We start from the raw sequence: 19,416 nt of genomic DNA on the forward strand, positions 1-19,416 counted from the left end.
CAGCGCGGCAATCAAGATGCAGATCAGTCAACAGGGAACGCCTTTGTCGACCGCTCCCTTAAGCAGCCCTCTTTCAATCCAGACCGAAACCCACCCTCCTTCCCCCCACAGTCTAGCCTTACCCTTCTTTTCCCAGGTATGGGTAGAATTTTATTACCCAGATACTTTTCAATATCAGAGGAGCTTCACTTCTCTGTATTGGCTCCTCATACACTCCTTCCCATAAGAGAAAGCTGGGTACCCCTGGGATTCTCAGGTTCTCCAGTGCTATAAAGATCAGGGTTGGGTCCATGACCTACAGCATCATAGTCTGCCTTGCCTGTGGAATTTGTTGAAAAAACATCCTACTCAGAGTCTCAGCAAATACACAGATCTCTCACATATGTCCCCTAGTGGCTCTTCTTTCAGAATTTTATTCAGATTCAAGAATAGTGATAGAAATGTAGCCGTGTTAGTCTGGTGTAGCTGAAACAAAATACAGGACTATGTAGCACTTTAAAGACTAACAAGATGGTTTATTAGATGATGAGCTTTCGTGGGCCAGACCCACTTCCTCAGATCAAATAGTGGAAGAAAATAGTCACAGCCATATATACCAAAGGATACAATTTAAAAAAAATGAACACATATGAAAAGGACAAATCACATTTCAGAACAGAAGGGGAATGCGGGGGCGGGGGGAGGAGGGGAAGGAAGGTGAATGCCAGTGAGTTAATGATATTAGAGGTAGGGAAGGGTAGATGTCTGTGAGTTAATAGTATTAGAGGTGATAATTGGGGAAGCTATCTTTGTAATGGGTAAGATAGCTGGAGTCTTTGTTAAGTCCCCTGTGGAGAGTGTCGAATTTTAGCATGAATGCCAGTTCAGAGGATTCCCTTTCAAGTGCAGATTTGAATGTCTTCTGAAGTAGGATGCAGGTTAGCAGGTCATTGAGATAGTGTCCTTTCTGGTTGAAATGACAAGCAACTGTTTTTTCTTTGTGATCCTGTCTAATGTCTCTTTTGTGGGCATTGATTCTTTGGCGAAGTGTCTGAGACGTTTGTCCAATGTACATAGCAGACGGACACTTCCGGCACATGATAGCATAGATTATATTTCTGGAGGCGCAGGAATATGTATTCTTGATCTTATAACTCACTTGGTTAGGTCCAATAATGGTGTCAGCAGAGTGAATATGTGGACAAAGCTGGCAGCGGGGTTTGTTGCAAGGGAAAGTACCAGGGTTGGTATTAGTGTGGTATGTCCTGTGGTTGTTGGTAAGAATCATCATGAGGTTAGGTGGTTGTCTATAGGAGACTATGGGTCTGTCTCCCAGAGCTTCATGGAGTTTAGTGCCCTGTTCCAGTATAGGTTGTAATCTATTGATAATGTGTTGGACAGGTTTAAGTTGGGAGCTGTAGGTGATGACAAGTGGTGTTCTATTGTTGGTTTTCTTGGGTCTGTCTTGTTGTAGATGGTTTCTAGGTATTCGTTTGGCTCTTTCAATTTGCTTTTTTATTCCTCCGGGTGGGTAGTTGAGGTTTATAAATGCTTGGTAGAGATCCTGAAGTTTCTGGTCTCTGTCTGTGGGATTAGAGCAGATGCGGTTGTATCGAAGGGCTTGGCTATAGATGATGGATCGTATGGTGTGTGCTGGATGGGAGCTGGAAGCATGTAGTTAACTGTATGAGTCAGTGGGTTTTCTGTAGAGGGTGGTGTCTAATTTTCCATTGTTGATTTGTACTGTGGTGTCCAGGAAATGGATCTCTCGTGTGGAATGGTCCAGGCTGAGGTTAATGGTGGGGTGTAGGTTGTTGAAATCTCTGTGGAATGTCTCCAGTGTTTCTTGGCCATGCGTCCAGATCATAAAGATGTCATCGATTTAGCGTAAGTAGAGAAGGGGTAAAAGGGGACGGGAGTTGAGGAAACGTTGTTCTAGGTCAGCCATAAAGATATTAGCATACTGTGGGGCCATGCGTGTACCCATGGCTGTGCCGCTGATCTGGAGGTATAAGTTGTTCTCAAACTGGAAATAATTGTGGGTGAGAACGAAGTTACATAGGTCTGCTATCAGGTTGGCAGTGGTGTCCTATGGGATAGTGTTTCTAATAGCTTGTAATCCGTCTTCATGTGGGATGTTGGTGTATAGTGGCAAGGATGGTGTTATTGGGGAGGTTATCGATGTTTTGTAGTTTCCTTAGGAAGTCAGTAGTGTCTCAAAGATAGCTGGGGGTGTTGGTTGCGTAGGGTTTGAGGAGAGAGTCTACATAGCTGGATAGTCCAGTAGTGAGTGTGCCAATACCAGAGATGATGGGGCGTCTGGGGTGTCCAGGTTTATGGATCTTGGGAAGCAGATAGAAAAATCCTGGTCGTGGGTCAGAAGGTGTTTCTGTGTGGATTTGTTCCCGAGTAGCTGTAGGGAGGCTTTTAAGGAGACAGAGTAATTTCTTTTGGTATTCCGAAGTAGGATCAGATGAGAGAGGTTTGTAAAATGTGGTGTTGGAGAGTTGTCTGGTTGCCTCTTGGTTATAGTCGGCCTTATTCATAATGACCACAGCACCACCTTTGTCAGCTGGTTTGATTATAATGTCCAGGTTGTTTTTGAGACTCTGGATGGAATGTTGTACAGCGTCGCTGAGATTGTGTGTCGCTTGTTGTTGTTTGCGAATAATGTCAGTCTGTGCGTTGTTGCGGAAGCTTTGTATATAGAAATCCAGATTGTAATTCCGACCGTCAGGGGGAGTCCATATAGAGTTGATAGGGGGGATCTGGTAGGTCAGATTGGTGTTCATTGGTGGTTTGGAAATATTCTCGGAGGCGTAGGCAGCGAAAAAAAGCTTCAAGGTCACCACAAAATTGTATCCAGTTTGTGGGGGACGTGGGGCAGAAAGAGAGACCCCTGGATAAGACAGACTCTTCTGCTGGATTGAGTTTGTAGTTGGAGAGGTTAACAATATTATCCGGTGGGTTGAGGTGGTTGCTGTTGTAGCTTGTGGTGTGGAGCAGTTTGGAAAATTTATTGTCTTTTCTTTGTTGTAGGGAATAGAAGTGTGTATAGTAGATTTCTTGTCTGGTGGAACAAAAGTCTTGCAAGGTGTCAGTCGGTGTGGATGTTTGTCCTGAGATGAGACTCTCTAAGTTAGAAATGTCATTCTTGATATTTTTCTGTTTCTTGTATAAAATGCTTAGCAGGTGATTCCTTAATTTTTTGGATAGTGTGAGGCAGAGTCATCCTACTTCAGAAGACATTCAAATGTGCACTTGAAAGGGAATCCTCTGAACTGGCATTCATGCTAAAATTCGACACTCTCCGCAGGAGACTTAACAAAGACTCCAGCTATCTTACCCATTACAAAGATAGCTTCCCCAATTATCACCTCTAATACTATTAACTCACAGACATCTACCCTTCCCCATCTCTAATATCATTAACTCACTGGCATTCACCTTCCTTCCCCCCCCCCCCCCCCGCATCCCTCTTCTGTTCTGAAATGTGATTTGTCCTTTTCATATGTGTTCATTTTTTTTAGTGTATCCTTTGGCTGTGACTATTTTCTTCCACTATTTGATCTGAGGAAGTGGGTCTGGCCCACGAAAGCTCATAATCTAATAAACCATCTTGTTAGTCTTTAAAGTGCTACATAGTCCTGTATTTTGATTCAGATTCAAGATATTCTAAGCATGTTGATGGTGGAGATCCTCTTAATTATCTTTATATGGATGGGAAGATTCCTTTGGTGCCCCCTTCTTGACCCGCCTGGGCCCCACTAACATTCTTGGAATCCGTGGGATCCTTATGGGGTAGTTTAGGAGACTGCATAAAAGTCTTAAAAAGGAGAATAAACATATGTAAGCTGAATTGCCACAGGAGAAACATATGACCATCTCCTGGGGGAAAGGTCTCCTCTACTTCCCCTGATGGGGTTGTCATTCTCTCTCCCTTCTTATGCTGATTATTTGAAACTGTTTCAAGACCTGATGCATTGCAGATCTAGCTGGAAGTGATCCAGGAATCTCATTTTAAGTTACTGAACTATCTAAAGATGTCAAGATACATAGTGCTTCCAATTAATAAAGAATATTGGAATCTGCTAAAGCTAAATGGGACACTCAGCCACTATACCACCAACATGCAAAGAAGCTGACAAGAAATATTATGCACCTCTCAATGACTCATATTCTTTATCTTCACACTATGCCCATAATTCTTTAGTGGTTAATGCTGCTCAGGGAACAAAGCAATATTATTCTAGACCTGCTTCACAGGATAAAGAGCAGAAATGGTAAGATTAACTCAAGAGGAAAAGTTGTTATTCTTTAGCTACTCTTCTGTTTAGAACAGCAGTTTAGCTTGGCATTTGCCTTTTCATTCAGTAACTATGGTTCTGTATCTTTCATTATGTTCCAGTGGTTAAGGGTGTTATTCCATACTTTATAATTTATCATGGAAAGACTATATATACACACAAACACATACAATGAATAGTTCTTATTAGGCATCAGGGGATGGATGGAATATTTATTTCTTTTTCTGTGCAAAGATCAAGACTAGTTTCTTTCTGAACTTAGTCTCCGTGTGATAACAGTACAATATCTTTTTCTCATATTCTCTTATAGATACGGGATGATAATAAAAGGCAACACCCTTGTCTTGTGGAGTTCTCAAAATTACCTGAAACAGAAAAGAATTATAATCTACAAATGTCAACGGAAACCCTGAAGTGAGTTTTAAATACAAGATTACAAAGAAATTAAGTTTTATATTTTGGCCCATTCTACCATTTAAAAATCATAGAATTGTAGGACTTGAAGGGATCTTGAGAGGTCCCCTACACTGAGGGAAGGATTAAGAAATATTTAGACTGTCCCTGACTGGTGTTTTTCTAAGTTATCTAAACGTGTCTCAGTGTGTTGAATAGCTGCAAGTCAAATGGACAATCAGGTCCAAATTCTGAATAATTGAATAACTGATAAAGTTCCTGCTGACTTTGTTGGGAGTTCTATGTGCATATTTCAAGGGCAGAATTTGGTCCTTTATTTGTAGTGATACAGAGGAGAAAACAGAGTTAAAATTCTGCTCTATTTACTCATAATAAAAGTCCCATGTGAGAGTGACTTATGGTGGACTTCTCAGTGAGGAAGAATGAGGAAGATTTGACCTATTTTTTTAAAAGATTAATTTGGACTTTTTTTTTTTTTAGTTTAATGCTAGTATCCTTCATTTCATTTTGTAATTGTGTTTATGCAGTTTTTTTTCTAAACCAAAATCTTTATTTTTCTAAAGCCCATAAATCTGCAATTAAATTAGAAGTAAAAATGTGAAGAATTACTAATATCAAGAAATAATTTAAGAGAGTGCTATATTTTTCTTTAACACTTTATAGAAGCTGAAAGTTTATATATTTTACAACAACCAACTATTTGTCTTTTATAGAACTCTTTTGGCTCTTGGATGTCATATTGTTCATGCTAATCCAGCAGCTGAGGAAGATCTTAAGAAAGTAAAACTTTCCAAAAAGTATGTATCTTAGCAATTATTATTTCCATATAATGTGTGTGTATATATAATAATGTTGATTATAATTATTAATTATTTGTGTTACTTAAACATAAAGTACTCTTTGCAGTTTTTTTAACATTATTTTAAGAAATGTATTTTCAGCTGACTTGTATGTGTTATGAAAGTTTCACATAAACAGACTGCCTGGGTGCATGGATGCTGACTTGCAACAGAAAATTTTTGTTCCGGCACCTGGCCTCTGCTGACTGCCAATCTTGCTGTATTATGTCACCCTGTGGAGTGGCTGTGAGACAAATAATTATGCACTGTTGACTACAGTGAACTAGAATTCTCTCTTTATATTGTGATGTTAGCCTTGTTTAACCCCTGAATAGAAAGGGTTTTTTTATCATTAGCAAAATATAGTAGATGATATTATACTGTATTTAGAAGGTATATTTCTCTTCAATATAACTATCTCTGTTTTTCATTTACTTTTTCATTTTGGATAAAAGTATTGTACTATTTACAAAGACAAGACTAAGGCTATGTCTATACTACAAAGAAAAGTCAGAAAAAGATACAAAGGCTTTTCCTACATTTGGCCCATCTACACGGGGCCAAATGTCAGAAAAAAAACCCTCTTCCGGAACATCCCTTCTTCCTCGTAAAATGAGGTTTACAGGGATGCTGAAAAATGCGTCTTGCTTTTCCGTAATTTGTTTTGGAAAAGCAGACATGTTCCTTGGACACGGCAGAGCTTTTCCGGGATAAGCTCTGTAGTCTAGACATATGCTAATATACCTCAGTAGCCATTTTTCTAATTATGTAACTAAATAATTAAGTTACATAAAAAGTTATCTAGATAATATTCAAATTATTATGCAACACTGGGAAAACACAATTCAGTATTATGCATTAATTAGGTGCTCACAGTATCTTTACCTTTTGTATATTACTTTGTATCAACAGTAGTAATACATGCTTCTTCAGTATTAATAAAGAGTAGGAGATAACTTTTAGGAAATTGGGACCCAATCCTGCAAGCATATACACATACGAGTTACTAATGGGCATAAATATGTTCAAGATCAGGCCCTTTTTGCTCTAGGCAAGGACACATTTCCTTTAAGGCATTTGCCTTTGAAAATATCTTTCCCAAATGATTGCATAGTCTCATTGCTGGAGACTTTGTCTAGACTTGAATGCAGTAGTTATATTCTGATGTCCTTCTTGCTCTAAACACTTAATGAGTTGAATTCACTACTGATTTGCATATAGAACCAATGGGAGCTAAAAGTCTGACTATAGAGAAGCTGAATTAGTGCAAGGTTGCAACAGTCTCTTTTTCACTTAAGGGCCATCAAGCAATCTTCACAGCCCCAAAAAAGTGGCAAAGATGGTACAGGAAACATGCTGCTTCAGCATATCTCTGTTGCAGCCTCTGCTGATGGGGATATCATAGTGCTTCTGATGCAGTTTAAAGTAGCCATCCTTTTGCAAAATCCTGAGGACAAAGCTGCAGCCCTCTTCCACAGGTCATTGTTTCTGGCACAGGAAAGTGATGTGGGTGGTAAACAAAAGGAGTGAATTCATCTCTATGTGGAAAGATTAAGTTTGATTCTGAATGGAGCAGTGAATTTAGAAATTCTATGTTGTGGGAAATAATGAACCATTTGACAACATTAGCAAAGGAAATCTTTCCCTAGGTTTTAATTACCAAAATCATTTCTCAGCCATGGTAAAACTCTTTTGATGTCATTCCTTTCTACAATAAACAAACTAAAAGCCAGTGCGTGCTTGTGTTAGTCATAGATGTGATTCATATAAGAAACCCCTTAACGGGGGTGGGAAACCTTTTTTGGGTTGGGGGCTGCGAACCTACAGAAAAATCAGTTGGGGATCACACGCAAGTGAGAAGCAATAACAACAACAAAATCCTCACTGATGTGACCCCTGAGTGAAAAGGAGAAAGACACCCCCCACACACACATTCCCCTCACACACCAGAACCTTGGGGGGCCTAAGCTAGTAGATTTTGTGTGCTTCAGCCCTACAGAGGGGGTGGGAAGGTTGGAATGTCAGCGTGGGCTCTCCAATGCTGGGTCTTGAGGGCCCAATCCAGGCAAGCCGAGACTGGACCCTAGGCCTTAGTTCACCACCCCTGCTTTAGGAGATTGTTGTTTTGGTGCATGTGCAAAGTAAGGTATCGTCACACTATACTGTATCTCCAGCACAGCAATGGTTTAACATAGCACAAAAGTCTTCAGTCTTTTCTAAACTTCTTGCTAGAATATGAGGCTTCACTGATGTCAATGAAAGTGTCTGATTGTGAGGTTTTCTATGTGACTGTTTGTATATTAATGGCCAGTCTTGCAAAGGCAAAATATTCATGCTATTCAGTGACTGTTTTGCTTACTTTTGACATATTTAAATTACATTTTAAACATAATATTCTGCAGAAAACTTGGAAGATGTTTTAAAATACTTGGTTTTACTTATTTTATTTCATTGTATATGTATAAATACATTAAAATATACAATCATTAGATGCTAGTGTATTTGCATAAAAAGCAGATTACAGGTTGCACCTCTAAAATCTGGGATTCTCTTGTCCAGCATGACCACAGCTGTTCTAGGATCAGAGAGTCTGGGTACGCTGCAGGGGAGTGGGAGCCTGAGAGCCTGGGTGCAGCTCAGCTGGGCTGCTGGTGGGGGACAGGAAGCTGGCGTCCGGATTAGCTAGGCTGCAAAGGGAGTGGGTAGGGAGCTGGCATGAAGCTCAGTTGGGCTACAGGAGAGGGTGCATGGCTCAGCTGAGCTGCCAGGGAGCACCAGTTGCTGGTGCATGGCTCAGCTGGGTTGGGAAGAGGCCAGGAGCTGACATGTGGCTCAGCTGGGCTGAAGGGAGAGCCAGGAAATGGAGAGAGGTACATCAGGGGCCCCCCTGAAATTACCTCCCCTTGTTGGGAAAAATCCTTCACCCAGAGTGAGTCAGATCCCAAGGATGCTGGACCAGGGAGGTCCAACCTGTATTTAAATACAATCTACATTCTACACCTACATTATTTTTTTAAATTACCATTAATTTTCAAGTCAAACATTTCAGAAATGTTCAAAATACTGTATAAACATATCTTCTAATTTTTAGAACATGATCATATATATAAATTCTGCTTTAAAAAAGCACAGTTCATAACATTTTGTTGTTTGTTTTATAGCATCTATTTAAAACTCAGGCAGTGATTTGGGTCCAGTGAAGTAGGTGCTATACAAATTGTTGATAAATCAGAGTGTCTGTCTGATAGAGCTTCCATGTGATGGGTTTTGTCATGAATGGATTCCACAAATAAATGGGGAATGAAGAATGGAGACAGATGAGAAAAACACATGAATGCCATATAGAAAATTTAAGAATTCCATCCTCGTGAAAAAATAAATATTTTTAAAGTTTGCTTTTCCATTAGACAAAATAATTTTCACTCTTAATGTTTTTTATTGAATTATAGCTACATTATGTCAAATGGGTATAAGCCCGCCCCTCTAGATCTTTCTGAAGTGAAATTGTTACCTTCTCAAGAAGTTTTAGTTGATAAACTTGCAGAGAATGCACATAACGTCTGGGCAAAAGACAGAATAAAACAAGGATGGACCTATGGCATTCAGCAGGTAAGAACCAGTTTATTAGAGACATTTGAAAGATGTAAATCTGCTGATTTTGAGCATAAGAACAAGCATACTGGATCAAATCAAAGGTCCATAGCCCAGTATCCTGTCTTCCAACAGTGGACAATGCCAGGTGTCCTAAAGGGAATGAACAGAACTGGTAATCATCAAGTGATCCATCCCCTGTCATCTATTCCTAGTGTCAGGCAAACAGAGACTAGGGACACCATTCTTGACATCCTGGCTAATAGCCATTGATGGACCTATTCTCCATGAATTTATCTAGTCCTTTTATAATCTCGAATGTCACAAGATCCTCTTGCAACAAGTTCCACAAGTTGACTGTTGATTGTATGCAGAAGTACTTCCTTTATTTTAAATATGATGCCTGTTAACTTCATTTGGTGACCCTTAGTTCTTGTGTTGTGAGAACAAGTAAATAATATCTCATTATTTACTTTCTCCACGCCAGTCATGATTTTAAAAACCTCAGTCAAACACACTCACCCCTTAATCGTCTCTATTTTCCAAGCTGAAAAGTCCCAGTTTACTAATCTTCTCATATGGAAGTCGTTCCATACACCTAATCATCTTTGTTGCCTTTTACCGAACCTTTTCCAATTCAAACATATATTTTTCTATTGAGATTGGGCAACCACATCTACATGCAGTATTCAAGATGTGGGCATATCATGGATTTATATAGAGGCAATATGATATTTTCTGTCTTCTTATCTATCCCTTTCTTAATAATTCTCAACGTTCTATTCACTTTTTTGACTGCTGGTGCATATTGTATGGATTTTTTCAGAGAACTATCTATAATGACTCTAATATCATTTTTGAATGGCAATTTACACCCCATCATTTTATATATATAGTTGGGATTTTCCAATGTGCATTACTTTTCATTTATCAATATTGAATTGGATTTGCCATTTGTTGCACAGGCACCCAGTTTCACGAGACCCATTTGTAGCTCTTTATAATCTGCTTGAGACTTACCTACCTTGAGTAAAAAATACATTTTTTCTGAATCATTGATATGAAGAAAATATGATATAAGGAAAATATAAACACAGATGGTACTAGGTATCTAAGGCCTGAAAAACTTTAATAGGCTTTGACCATGCAATTGGTCAATGGAATCATGGCTGGAGAGAAATTAGTTTTTTCTTTTAAACTAGTAACAATATAGAAGTAGTGTTTCAATTATAAAATTTCCCAGGAAAATATTTTCTAAAATTTCCCTCGTTCTTGTTTTGTGCACAATAGCAATTGTTGATTTGCATGTTTAATTATTTTATTTACTAGCTTTTATATTTACAAAAATGCATTTATTTCTGATATAACTATAACTTTTATGTTGAGAGCGGGGAAAAAGACCCCCAGGTTCTATTTTATTCAGAAAAGAAAGTATAAATTAATAGTGGTATACATGTTGTGTGATGTTTAAAACGCAATATCCTTTACATATTCTTGTGACTTCTTTTTAGGATCTTAAGAACAAACGAAATCCTCGACTGGTGCCATATGCATTATTAGATGAACGTACTAAGAAATCAAATAGAGACAGTCTTCGTGAAGCTGTGAGGACTTTTGCTGGTTATGGATATAATATTGAGCCACCAGACCAAGAACTAAGTAAGTCTAGTGAATATTAATTTTTCCTCAAATAGTATTCCTATGGGTGCTCCACTTCAGGTAGTACATACATCTTTGATTAGAGATTTTCATTAGCACTGCCTGTACAGTTTGTGTACACTCTCCAGATATCTTTGTGCTACACTCCAAAAATATATAGAACCATTTTATGGACTGAGATTGAGAGCATCTAGTACATGCTTGTTTTCAGATTATAATTAAACTTTAGTGTAGTGGCTTAATTTAGTTAATGTTATGATTTAGATGATTTGTTTATTTGTCTGAGGTATTTTTCTTCCTCTCTCCACTTCCCTTGCTTCTACCAGAAGGACTCTTGTTAGGGGGTTGTTGTTGCTCTGGTATATCAGGACATCCAGGCTTCAAGCACTGCCTCTCCTATTAAAATCCATCCTATTTTTTAGCAATGACATCCTCAGCTCTTCTACAGTTTAGAAGACATGTATGTATCTAATAACAATAAGATTTCCATATCTTTTAAAAGCACATCTATTAAAAACAGGGAAGTCAAATTTAGATTCCTGATGATAGATTCCTCTGTGCTACTATTAGTACTTAAACTGCTATCCCAGACTGCCACGCACTATAAGCCATCAATGCTTTTAGATTGACATTAGACATGTTCCACTGAAGTAATCAGGGTCCCTGGTACCAGTGGCATCTTCCAGGAAGGTTCTACTGACACAGTCTGCATCCTCAGTACTCCTGCTGATTGCAGAGTCTTTAACTTTGGCTCAGGCACACTCAGTTCTGCCTCAGATCAGATACTCAAAAAGACCTGGTTGTTTCAGATGAGCTGGAGGCATTATTGCTAATGGGTACTGAATTTTTGGTGGTACCCAGATCTGCTGAGATCTTGAGATCTTTCTCAAGTACTAGAGATATACAAACCATATCAGGCAGGCAGTTATCATTACCTCTGTTGTTCACCCCAGCTCTGGACAATGCTAAGGATTATACCTTTGATTTTCAGAGCTCTGTCCGTGGATCTCTTATCTACTACAGAAATGACATCTTCTCCGTCATTTATCCAGGAAGAAAATTTCCAAGGAAGAAATAATCTTAGGCCCATCTCACTGATTTGATCAGCAGTAGATGCTCCCTCTTCCATGCTATGTCCTCCTCAGTGGGCATACTGGGATTTATGGCTGTTTATCCCCAGTAGTTCTTGAGAGCTTTGAGACACTCCCACGGGGAGTATATAAAAAAAAGATAACGACCCATTCCATCCCTTCCTCTCAGCAGCTTGAACCTCAGGAGGAAACTTTGTGGAGCAAGAGGCCAGAGTGGACAAGCAGGTGACACTTCAAACAAATATCTCATCATCATGGCCAGATGAGGTTGTAATGCTTGTACCACTTATTTTGGGAGAGAACTTCAAGTAAATTTTTAATTAAAAAAAAGCTTAACACTGAATCACTCAAAATTCCTTTTAGAGAAGGTCTAAGAGTCACAGCATAACATTTTGGACAACTTCTGCAGAAGTAGTGTTACCAATGAATGAGGCTGTATTGGTACCTCATGAGATTCTCTGGCAAACTCCTGCCATGGCAACTCATGTGTGTAAATGAGCAGACACAAAGTTTTATGTTCTAACTAAGAATTCAATGTTTGTGTTCTTCCACCCACAACCAAATACTTTAGTTGTGAAAGTGGTCAGTGGGTATAGCAGACAGCACAGTGCAAAATCTGTGCCTTATGATAAGGATCAAAGTGACTTGATTTTATAAAAGTTACACTTTTGCAGCTCTGCAATTGAGGATCATAAATTACCAGGCTCTGCTGACATAATACAACTACACCAATGATGGTAAATTCAACACCTTTATTGAACACCTTCCTGACAAATACCAGGAACAGTTAAAGGCAATTATAAATGAAGGTCAGCTCTTAGAGAGGACCTCATAAAAAGCCTTCCTAAGTGTACCCAAGTCTTTGGCTCAGTCAATCACCACTACCATCATATACCAAGCATCTCGTCTGTCTCTGCATGGCTTTTGTATGAAAGTCCAAAATACTATGGAAGACTTCCCATTTGAATCCACAGGCAAATTCTTACATACCCTAAAAGGTTTGAAGGTCACCCTAACATCTCTCAGAATATAGATACCTACAAATTAAAAGAAAATTTAGTAAATCTCAGTCCATTAATAGATTCAACAAATAGATTTGGAGGTTATAGTATCAGGTTGCTCCATCCATTTTACCTCTTTCCTGCCATCCCATCTCCCTCCCCAACTCACCAATATTGTCTGAGACAGGAAGTCCATTCTCTCTAAATCATACGGCCTCAGAACCAGGTCTGGTCTGGCACAGAGGTAAGGGTTTCTGTTTCAAGAATGTACTAATTCCAGAACAGAATGAGGGATATTGGATTTGAAATATCTTGAACATATTTGTAAATTCAGGATAGGGACTCTTATAGCTACAGTTGCATTACTAGATTCCAGGGATTTTGGTTCTCATCCTTCAACATTCAGAATGCATATTTTCACATCAAAATTCATACCTCTCACAAGACATTTCCCCGCTTTACAATTGGTCAGGATCACTTTAGGCACTGAAATGCTTCTCTTTGGCCTGTCCTCTTTCTTCAAGGTATTCTCCAAGGTTCTGAAAATAGTAACCATCTACTTTTACTAACTTTTACTATTACTCTGAAGATAATCATATTTCCATACCTACATGATTGTTCTGGAAAGGCTAATCTAGCAATGAAGTTTGTTCTGCAGAAAAGCTAGATATGTCTCTGTTCAACAGGTTAGGTCTTTAAATCCGTATCAAAAAGTCTACTTTAGCCCCAGTTCAACAGGTGGATTCTATAAGGGCCTCTCTGGATGCCATAGCAGCCAGAGCTTGCCTTCCTTTGGAGAGGTGTACAACACTGACAAAATTCAGATAAATCCATGGACACCTAGAAGAAGGTTCACATGGAAGGTTAAATCTGCAATACTTTTAGGGGTTATACAAAGCTGATTATATCCTGAACCAATATAATCTAGTTAGGATGGTTTTTATTGCTCATCAGGTTCTGGGCTCACTCAGTTAGTGGAAAGACCAATCCAAATTATATGCAGGAATTCCTTTTCTCCAGTGTCCTCCATGTGTCACAGTAATTTTGGATATATCTCTTGGAGGGTGGAGAGTGCACCTAGGCACATTGAACACAAAGTATTACGGGTAAATTATCTGCCCAAGAAGTTTAAAAGCAGTCAAGAATATTTTTCTTCTGTTCATTGTGGGCCAATTTATAAAAATGATGGTGGACAACATATCCTGCATGTTTTACATACGTCACCGGGGAAGGAGAGATTCCACTTTCTCCTTCTGTCAAAGCAATATATTGAACTGGAGTGCAGCCAATCACATCCTCATGTCAGCATTTGCTTTCCAGGCATTCAGAACATCATGGTTGATAATTAAAGCAGGCACGTCTCCCAAGATTATGAATGAGAATACTACACTTGCACTCTCAGACACATATTTCTAACTTGGAAGTTCCCCAAAGTGGACCTCTCTGCGGTTGCTGCCAACAAAACAATCGCAGAGAAACAGTGCAAGAAATTCTTCTTAAAGAGAGGACTAGGTCACCAGTTTCTAGAGCACTAAGGAAATGAGGAAAAACTTTTTTCAATCAGGGCAAAAGACTCACTGGAAAATCAGTCAAGGGGGCCAGAAAAAAAAGAGGCAGACACTTCACTCACAGGGACATCAGGGCTCTGCTCATGCTCCAGCCCCACAGTCGGGGAGGGCTGGAGGTACTCATTGCTTCCCTCAGAAGCAGAGCGAGCCAGTGATTGTGCTCTAGGTCCACAGACTGGTGCCAAGGCTCAGAGACTTGCTGTGGGATGGAGCACAAATTCCAGGCACAGGCGAAAGCCCCAAGCATCTTCATCGGCCAGATCAAAGCTAGCTGGGGACCATATCTACCTCATAGGACAATAGATTCCCCATCCTGCTATACAGGTTGTGTTTCTTACACTCTGGAGAGACAGCTTTCTCCATGCTATTATTCCTGTAACTGTAGCTATACACTAATATTTAGTAATGTGCTCCACTGAATTATGTACAATTTATAGCAGCAGTCTTGCACAAATGTAAGATGTCTGTAAATGAGGTTTACAGGATCTTTCGAAAAAAGCCTGCCATTTTTGAAAGAACCACGTCTAGACTGCTGTTTTACTTTTGAAATGGAGCTTTTTTGAAAGAGTGCCATTACATCAATATGCAAATCCAGCGCAGGATATTTAAATCCTCGTTTCATTTGCAATTTCGAAGTGTCTAATTTACATCCCTCTGTCGAAAGAGGGATGTATTTTAGACACAGCCTCAGAGACTAACAAAACATGTAGATGAAGAAGTGGATTGTGCCCATGAAAGCTCATGATGCCATCTGCATATTTTGTTAGTCTTTAAGATGCTGCAAGACCATTACCCACCAAAGTTTCTTAAACAAAACTTAAACCTCAGTTGTAGGACTAACATTTGTAATTCTGACAAGCTTTAATTCTGTACTAAATTGTAGATCATTTAGCTTTATCATGCTCAATGTCTCTGTTATTAATATTTACAGGAAGAATGTATAAAGCTTGTGTGTATGCTTCTTTGTCTCACTAATATCGTGGGACCGACACAACTACAACAATATTGCAAACACAAACATCTTGTCATTTAAGAAAGAACAGGATTCTGCTCCAGATCCACATTATAAACAGAGTGGGCCAACAGAATTGCTGAGCCCTGGGCAAGGTAGGGGAGCTGGCATCAGGCTCTCAGAAGGTGCAGGGGCCTTAGATAGGAGGAGTGTGGCTGGAGATAGCCTTCCAGAACCACCCCTCCAGCACTGCCTAGAGCATGCTGTCCAATTCACAGGGCCTGAGTCTAGTGTTCCCTGTAATCTGGGCTCTTGTGAGGTCACCCAGGCATGATTCAGAGGCTGCCCAGTTTATTAGCAGAATGGCCACAGCTAGGTTTTTTGTTTCTACTGGTGGTACACATTTGCAAATGCCTCAATGCATATAAATAAATTTATTCTTCACATGGATGGAAAAGATTATAGGGAACATTGCTTGGGGCTCTCAGCTGCCACCACTTCCACAGTGGGGGCAGCCAAAATCACTGGGCCCTTTTGAGTCACTGGGCCCCAGAGCAATTCCCCATTTTGTCAGCAGGCCTGATTTTAAATATGAAGAAACGTAGTACCATTCTCAGCCATGTCCATAATAAATAAATATTTCTTTCAGAACTGAAACTGATGGAAAGTAAAGCATTGGCATTTTTCAGTTGTATTTTTGTCTAATTTTTTTCTTCTCTTTCTCACAGCTGACCAAACTATGGAAAAAATCAGCATTGACAAGATACGTTGTTTCAGAATAGAACAGTCTTATGCAGTGTCGTCTGGAAAGTGGTACTTTGAATTTGAAGCTGTGACAGGTGGAGATATGCGTGTTGGCTGGGCAAGGCCAGGCTGCCGGCCAGACATAGAATTGGGGGCTGATGACCAAGCATTTGTATTTGAAGGCAGCAGAGTTAGTAAATTTATTTACAAAATTTAATGTTAATGAGTTTGTTTGTAGTTGTGAATAGCCTACACAGGGACATCATGTTTTATTCTCTGAGCTACAAAGGATTTTCATACTCTACATTATCCATATGTTCTAATTCTACATATTGGGACTAATTCTACAGAGATAGAGACTGACAGAATTAACAAAATGCAGCTCAGTTAGAGAAGTCAGTTCTTTTCAAGCAAATGTCACTTGACAATAAAACATAATGGATACTTAGGACATTAATATTCACAGTGTGCTCTCTCTCCCCCCCCCCCCTTTTTCTTAATCTTGATTCCTTACAGAAGAAGGTGGAAGACAATGATATTGTAGATAAGGCTTGGAGTCCCTTTGATCTGGACTCTCATCCCGTTTCTGATCTGCTGTGTGTCTGTATGCAAATCATTTAATGTCCATGTTCCACAGTGTCTCCATATAAAAATAAGGACTATCCCACAGTACTTCAAAGGAGGTTTATGGAACTTAATGTTTTCCTGTTCATAAATCTCTCTGGGCATGTCTACACTAGGAAATTATTTATTTCTCAATAAATTATTTTGAAAAAATAACTCCCAAAATAACTATTTTTAAATAGCATGTCCTCAAAATTACACTACAGATTATTCTCAAAATTAGTCAGAGGCAGGCTCCCTTTTTTCGAAAAAACTTCCCCTGCATCTAGACTGCTGCCACGTTCTTTCGAAATTAAATTGAAAGAACAGGGCTTTTTTTTTACCATGGTAAACTTCATTTTATAAGGAAGAACACCTTTTTTTGAAAGAGGTCTTTCGAATAAAGGTGTTCTTGAATGCAAACAGGGCTTTTTCAAGAGAGAGCATCCAGACTGCCTGCGTGCTCTCTTTCGAAAATGCGGCTCACTTTTTTGAAAGAAGTGGTTGCTGTCTAGACGCTCTCTTTTGAAAGTGGCTTTTAGTCTAGACGTAGCCTTTATGTGGATGTGCTTCCTCGACTAAGAGCCCCAGAAAACATTGGGAAGTAATTACTTTGAATGATTCTGGGGAGTAGTTATTTTGAAATAGCAGCATGGAGTGTCCACATTACCACTATTTCAAAAGAACTATTTCTCAATAAGTGTTATTCCTTGTGAAAAGTGGGAGTTATTATTTTGAAATAACTGGCCCTTTATTTCTAAATAACAGGCTTGGTAATGTGGACGCTCCACTTGTTATTTTGAAATAAGGAGAGTTATTTCAAAATAATTCCCTAGTGTACACCAGAGCTTTCAGACCTCTGCATGAAAAGCAGTTGATAAAAAGAATTAAGAGTCGAGTGACACCACTGATTAAATTTTTTCATTATAGCTATGTCTTAGATTTGTTACAGATTATTCATATATATTAAGATTTATTTTCGTATTTAGAATTGTATGTCTAGAACCTAATCTATGCAATATAAAGCCACTGATTGGCTGTGAGTCTTGGCTTCCCTATTCCTCCCTCTGCTTTGAATCTCTCTTGCAGCAAATCGGGCATGATATATTTTTATTTCTGAGCCCTTGTTCTTTTTTAGGGCCGGCGCTGGCATCAAGGCAGTGGATTTTTTGGACGAAACTGGCAACCAGGAGATGTGGTTGGTTGTATGATTAATTTAGATGACAAGTCCATGATCTTTACTCTGAATGGAGAGTTGCTTATAACAAATAAAGGTTCAGAACTTGCCTTTGCTGACTTTGAAATAGATAAGGGTAAGTTGAATCCTATTGTTTTTAAAGATACACTGTAAGAATATGTATATAGGAAACATTAGGAGAAAATTATGTTGTACTACATAAAATGAATCGAGAAGTCTGAAATTGAAGCATTGGAAATGAATCTACCTTTTCTTATTTCATGATTGGGAATTCCTCATGTTCTTGGCCTCCAGCTCTGACAGAGTATCTCAGAGTTTTCAGCTGAGTGAAAAGCAATCACAGAGCTACCCCCAGTGCTGTTGACCAGCTAGTCTTTTGTTGGCCAAATGATTGTGCTGATTCCTTATATGCAAATAGCTCAAGCCTTTTGTTATTTCGGATGATCCAGTGCAGTTATCTGCTAGTACGCTTTTTATGTTGCAGTGTAAAGCCTGAAATTTAATTCAAACAAAATTAACTTATCTGCAAGCCCTTATCTGGAAATAGAAAAATAGGTTTCAAACAACTTACAGTACTGAACCATCCCATTCATAAGTAAAAATGGAAAGAATAACCAACTGCAAATCAGCAATAATAAATAACTAAACTTAGTTAGATAAAATGTTAAAGAAAACATTGTACTCCCAGATTAGGGATTAGTAGGCATAATAATATGAAAAAATAAACTTGAACCACTATGATATTTTATTGTACAACTAAAGCAATTTTTGGTTCAATTGTATGTTCAATTTGTGCCTTTAAACTCTTTACAAAGAGTTATTTTCTATATACATTTCCCAAAATGGCTCTATGATTTGTATGTTAAACAATGAAAATTGTCAATCAAATTACATTACTAATGGTAACATCTTTATTCCAATTTTCACTGAAAAGTGAAGTATGTTGGATCAATATATAGTTAAGAGGGATACTGTCCGTGTTACTAGATTCACAATTTACCTTGAGTACTGAAAATATTATTGTTTTTAAAATTCCTATAATGCGATAGTTCCTAGATCCATTTCTGAAAAATAATGATTACACATAGTAGTAAGGATTTTCAGGATCAGCTTCCAGGTATATATGTATGATAGGGGGAGGGATCAAGAAATACATTACATAAGATTTGTACATATTGATCAAACCGCACGTGCATGATCCAGGAAAGTAAAATATCACTAAGGAATCAGACTTTTGTTTCATGCTTCCAAGAGTTAATATATTGTTAATATTAAGCTAATTAAAATCATACCAGGGTACAATCTATACCAAACAATAGCTGTCTCGCTCCTTCCCCTTGGACGTCAGGCGCGCTTTACAATGTCTTACTGCAGTAGCCTCCAACCTGGACTGGTTACAAATAGCCGCAGGCATGCAAGTCACTCCCAGCTGCGTGTGCTGCAGCCAGCTAGCCACACCAGCCTTAAAGG

At 38.8% G+C, this 19,416-nt stretch overlaps 1 protein-coding gene across 22 annotated transcripts in view; it reads left to right on the plus strand.

Moving 5' to 3' along the window:
* The window catches only part of RYR3 (ryanodine receptor 3), a 522,680-nt gene that overhangs the window by 238,651 nt on the left and 264,613 nt on the right, over positions 1 to 19,416 (plus strand). For all 22 annotated transcript variants that reach the window (XM_025189447.3, XM_075927047.2, XM_075927048.2 and 19 more), the window contains 6 exons: positions 4,597 to 4,700; positions 5,414 to 5,497; positions 8,989 to 9,148; positions 10,642 to 10,789; positions 16,130 to 16,335; positions 17,887 to 18,061. In XM_025189447.3, coding sequence (XP_025045232.1) covers positions 4,597 to 4,700; positions 5,414 to 5,497; positions 8,989 to 9,148; positions 10,642 to 10,789; positions 16,130 to 16,335; positions 17,887 to 18,061 — 877 coding nt within the window. The remainder of the gene's footprint in view (positions 1 to 4,596; positions 4,701 to 5,413; positions 5,498 to 8,988; positions 9,149 to 10,641; positions 10,790 to 16,129; positions 16,336 to 17,886; positions 18,062 to 19,416) is intronic.

This window comes from Pelodiscus sinensis, chromosome 5 (assembly GCF_052426305.1).
Source record: "Pelodiscus sinensis isolate ZL-2025 chromosome 5, ASM5242630v1, whole genome shotgun sequence".
In the NCBI taxonomy this organism is placed as follows: Eukaryota; Metazoa; Chordata; order Testudines; family Trionychidae; genus Pelodiscus; species Pelodiscus sinensis.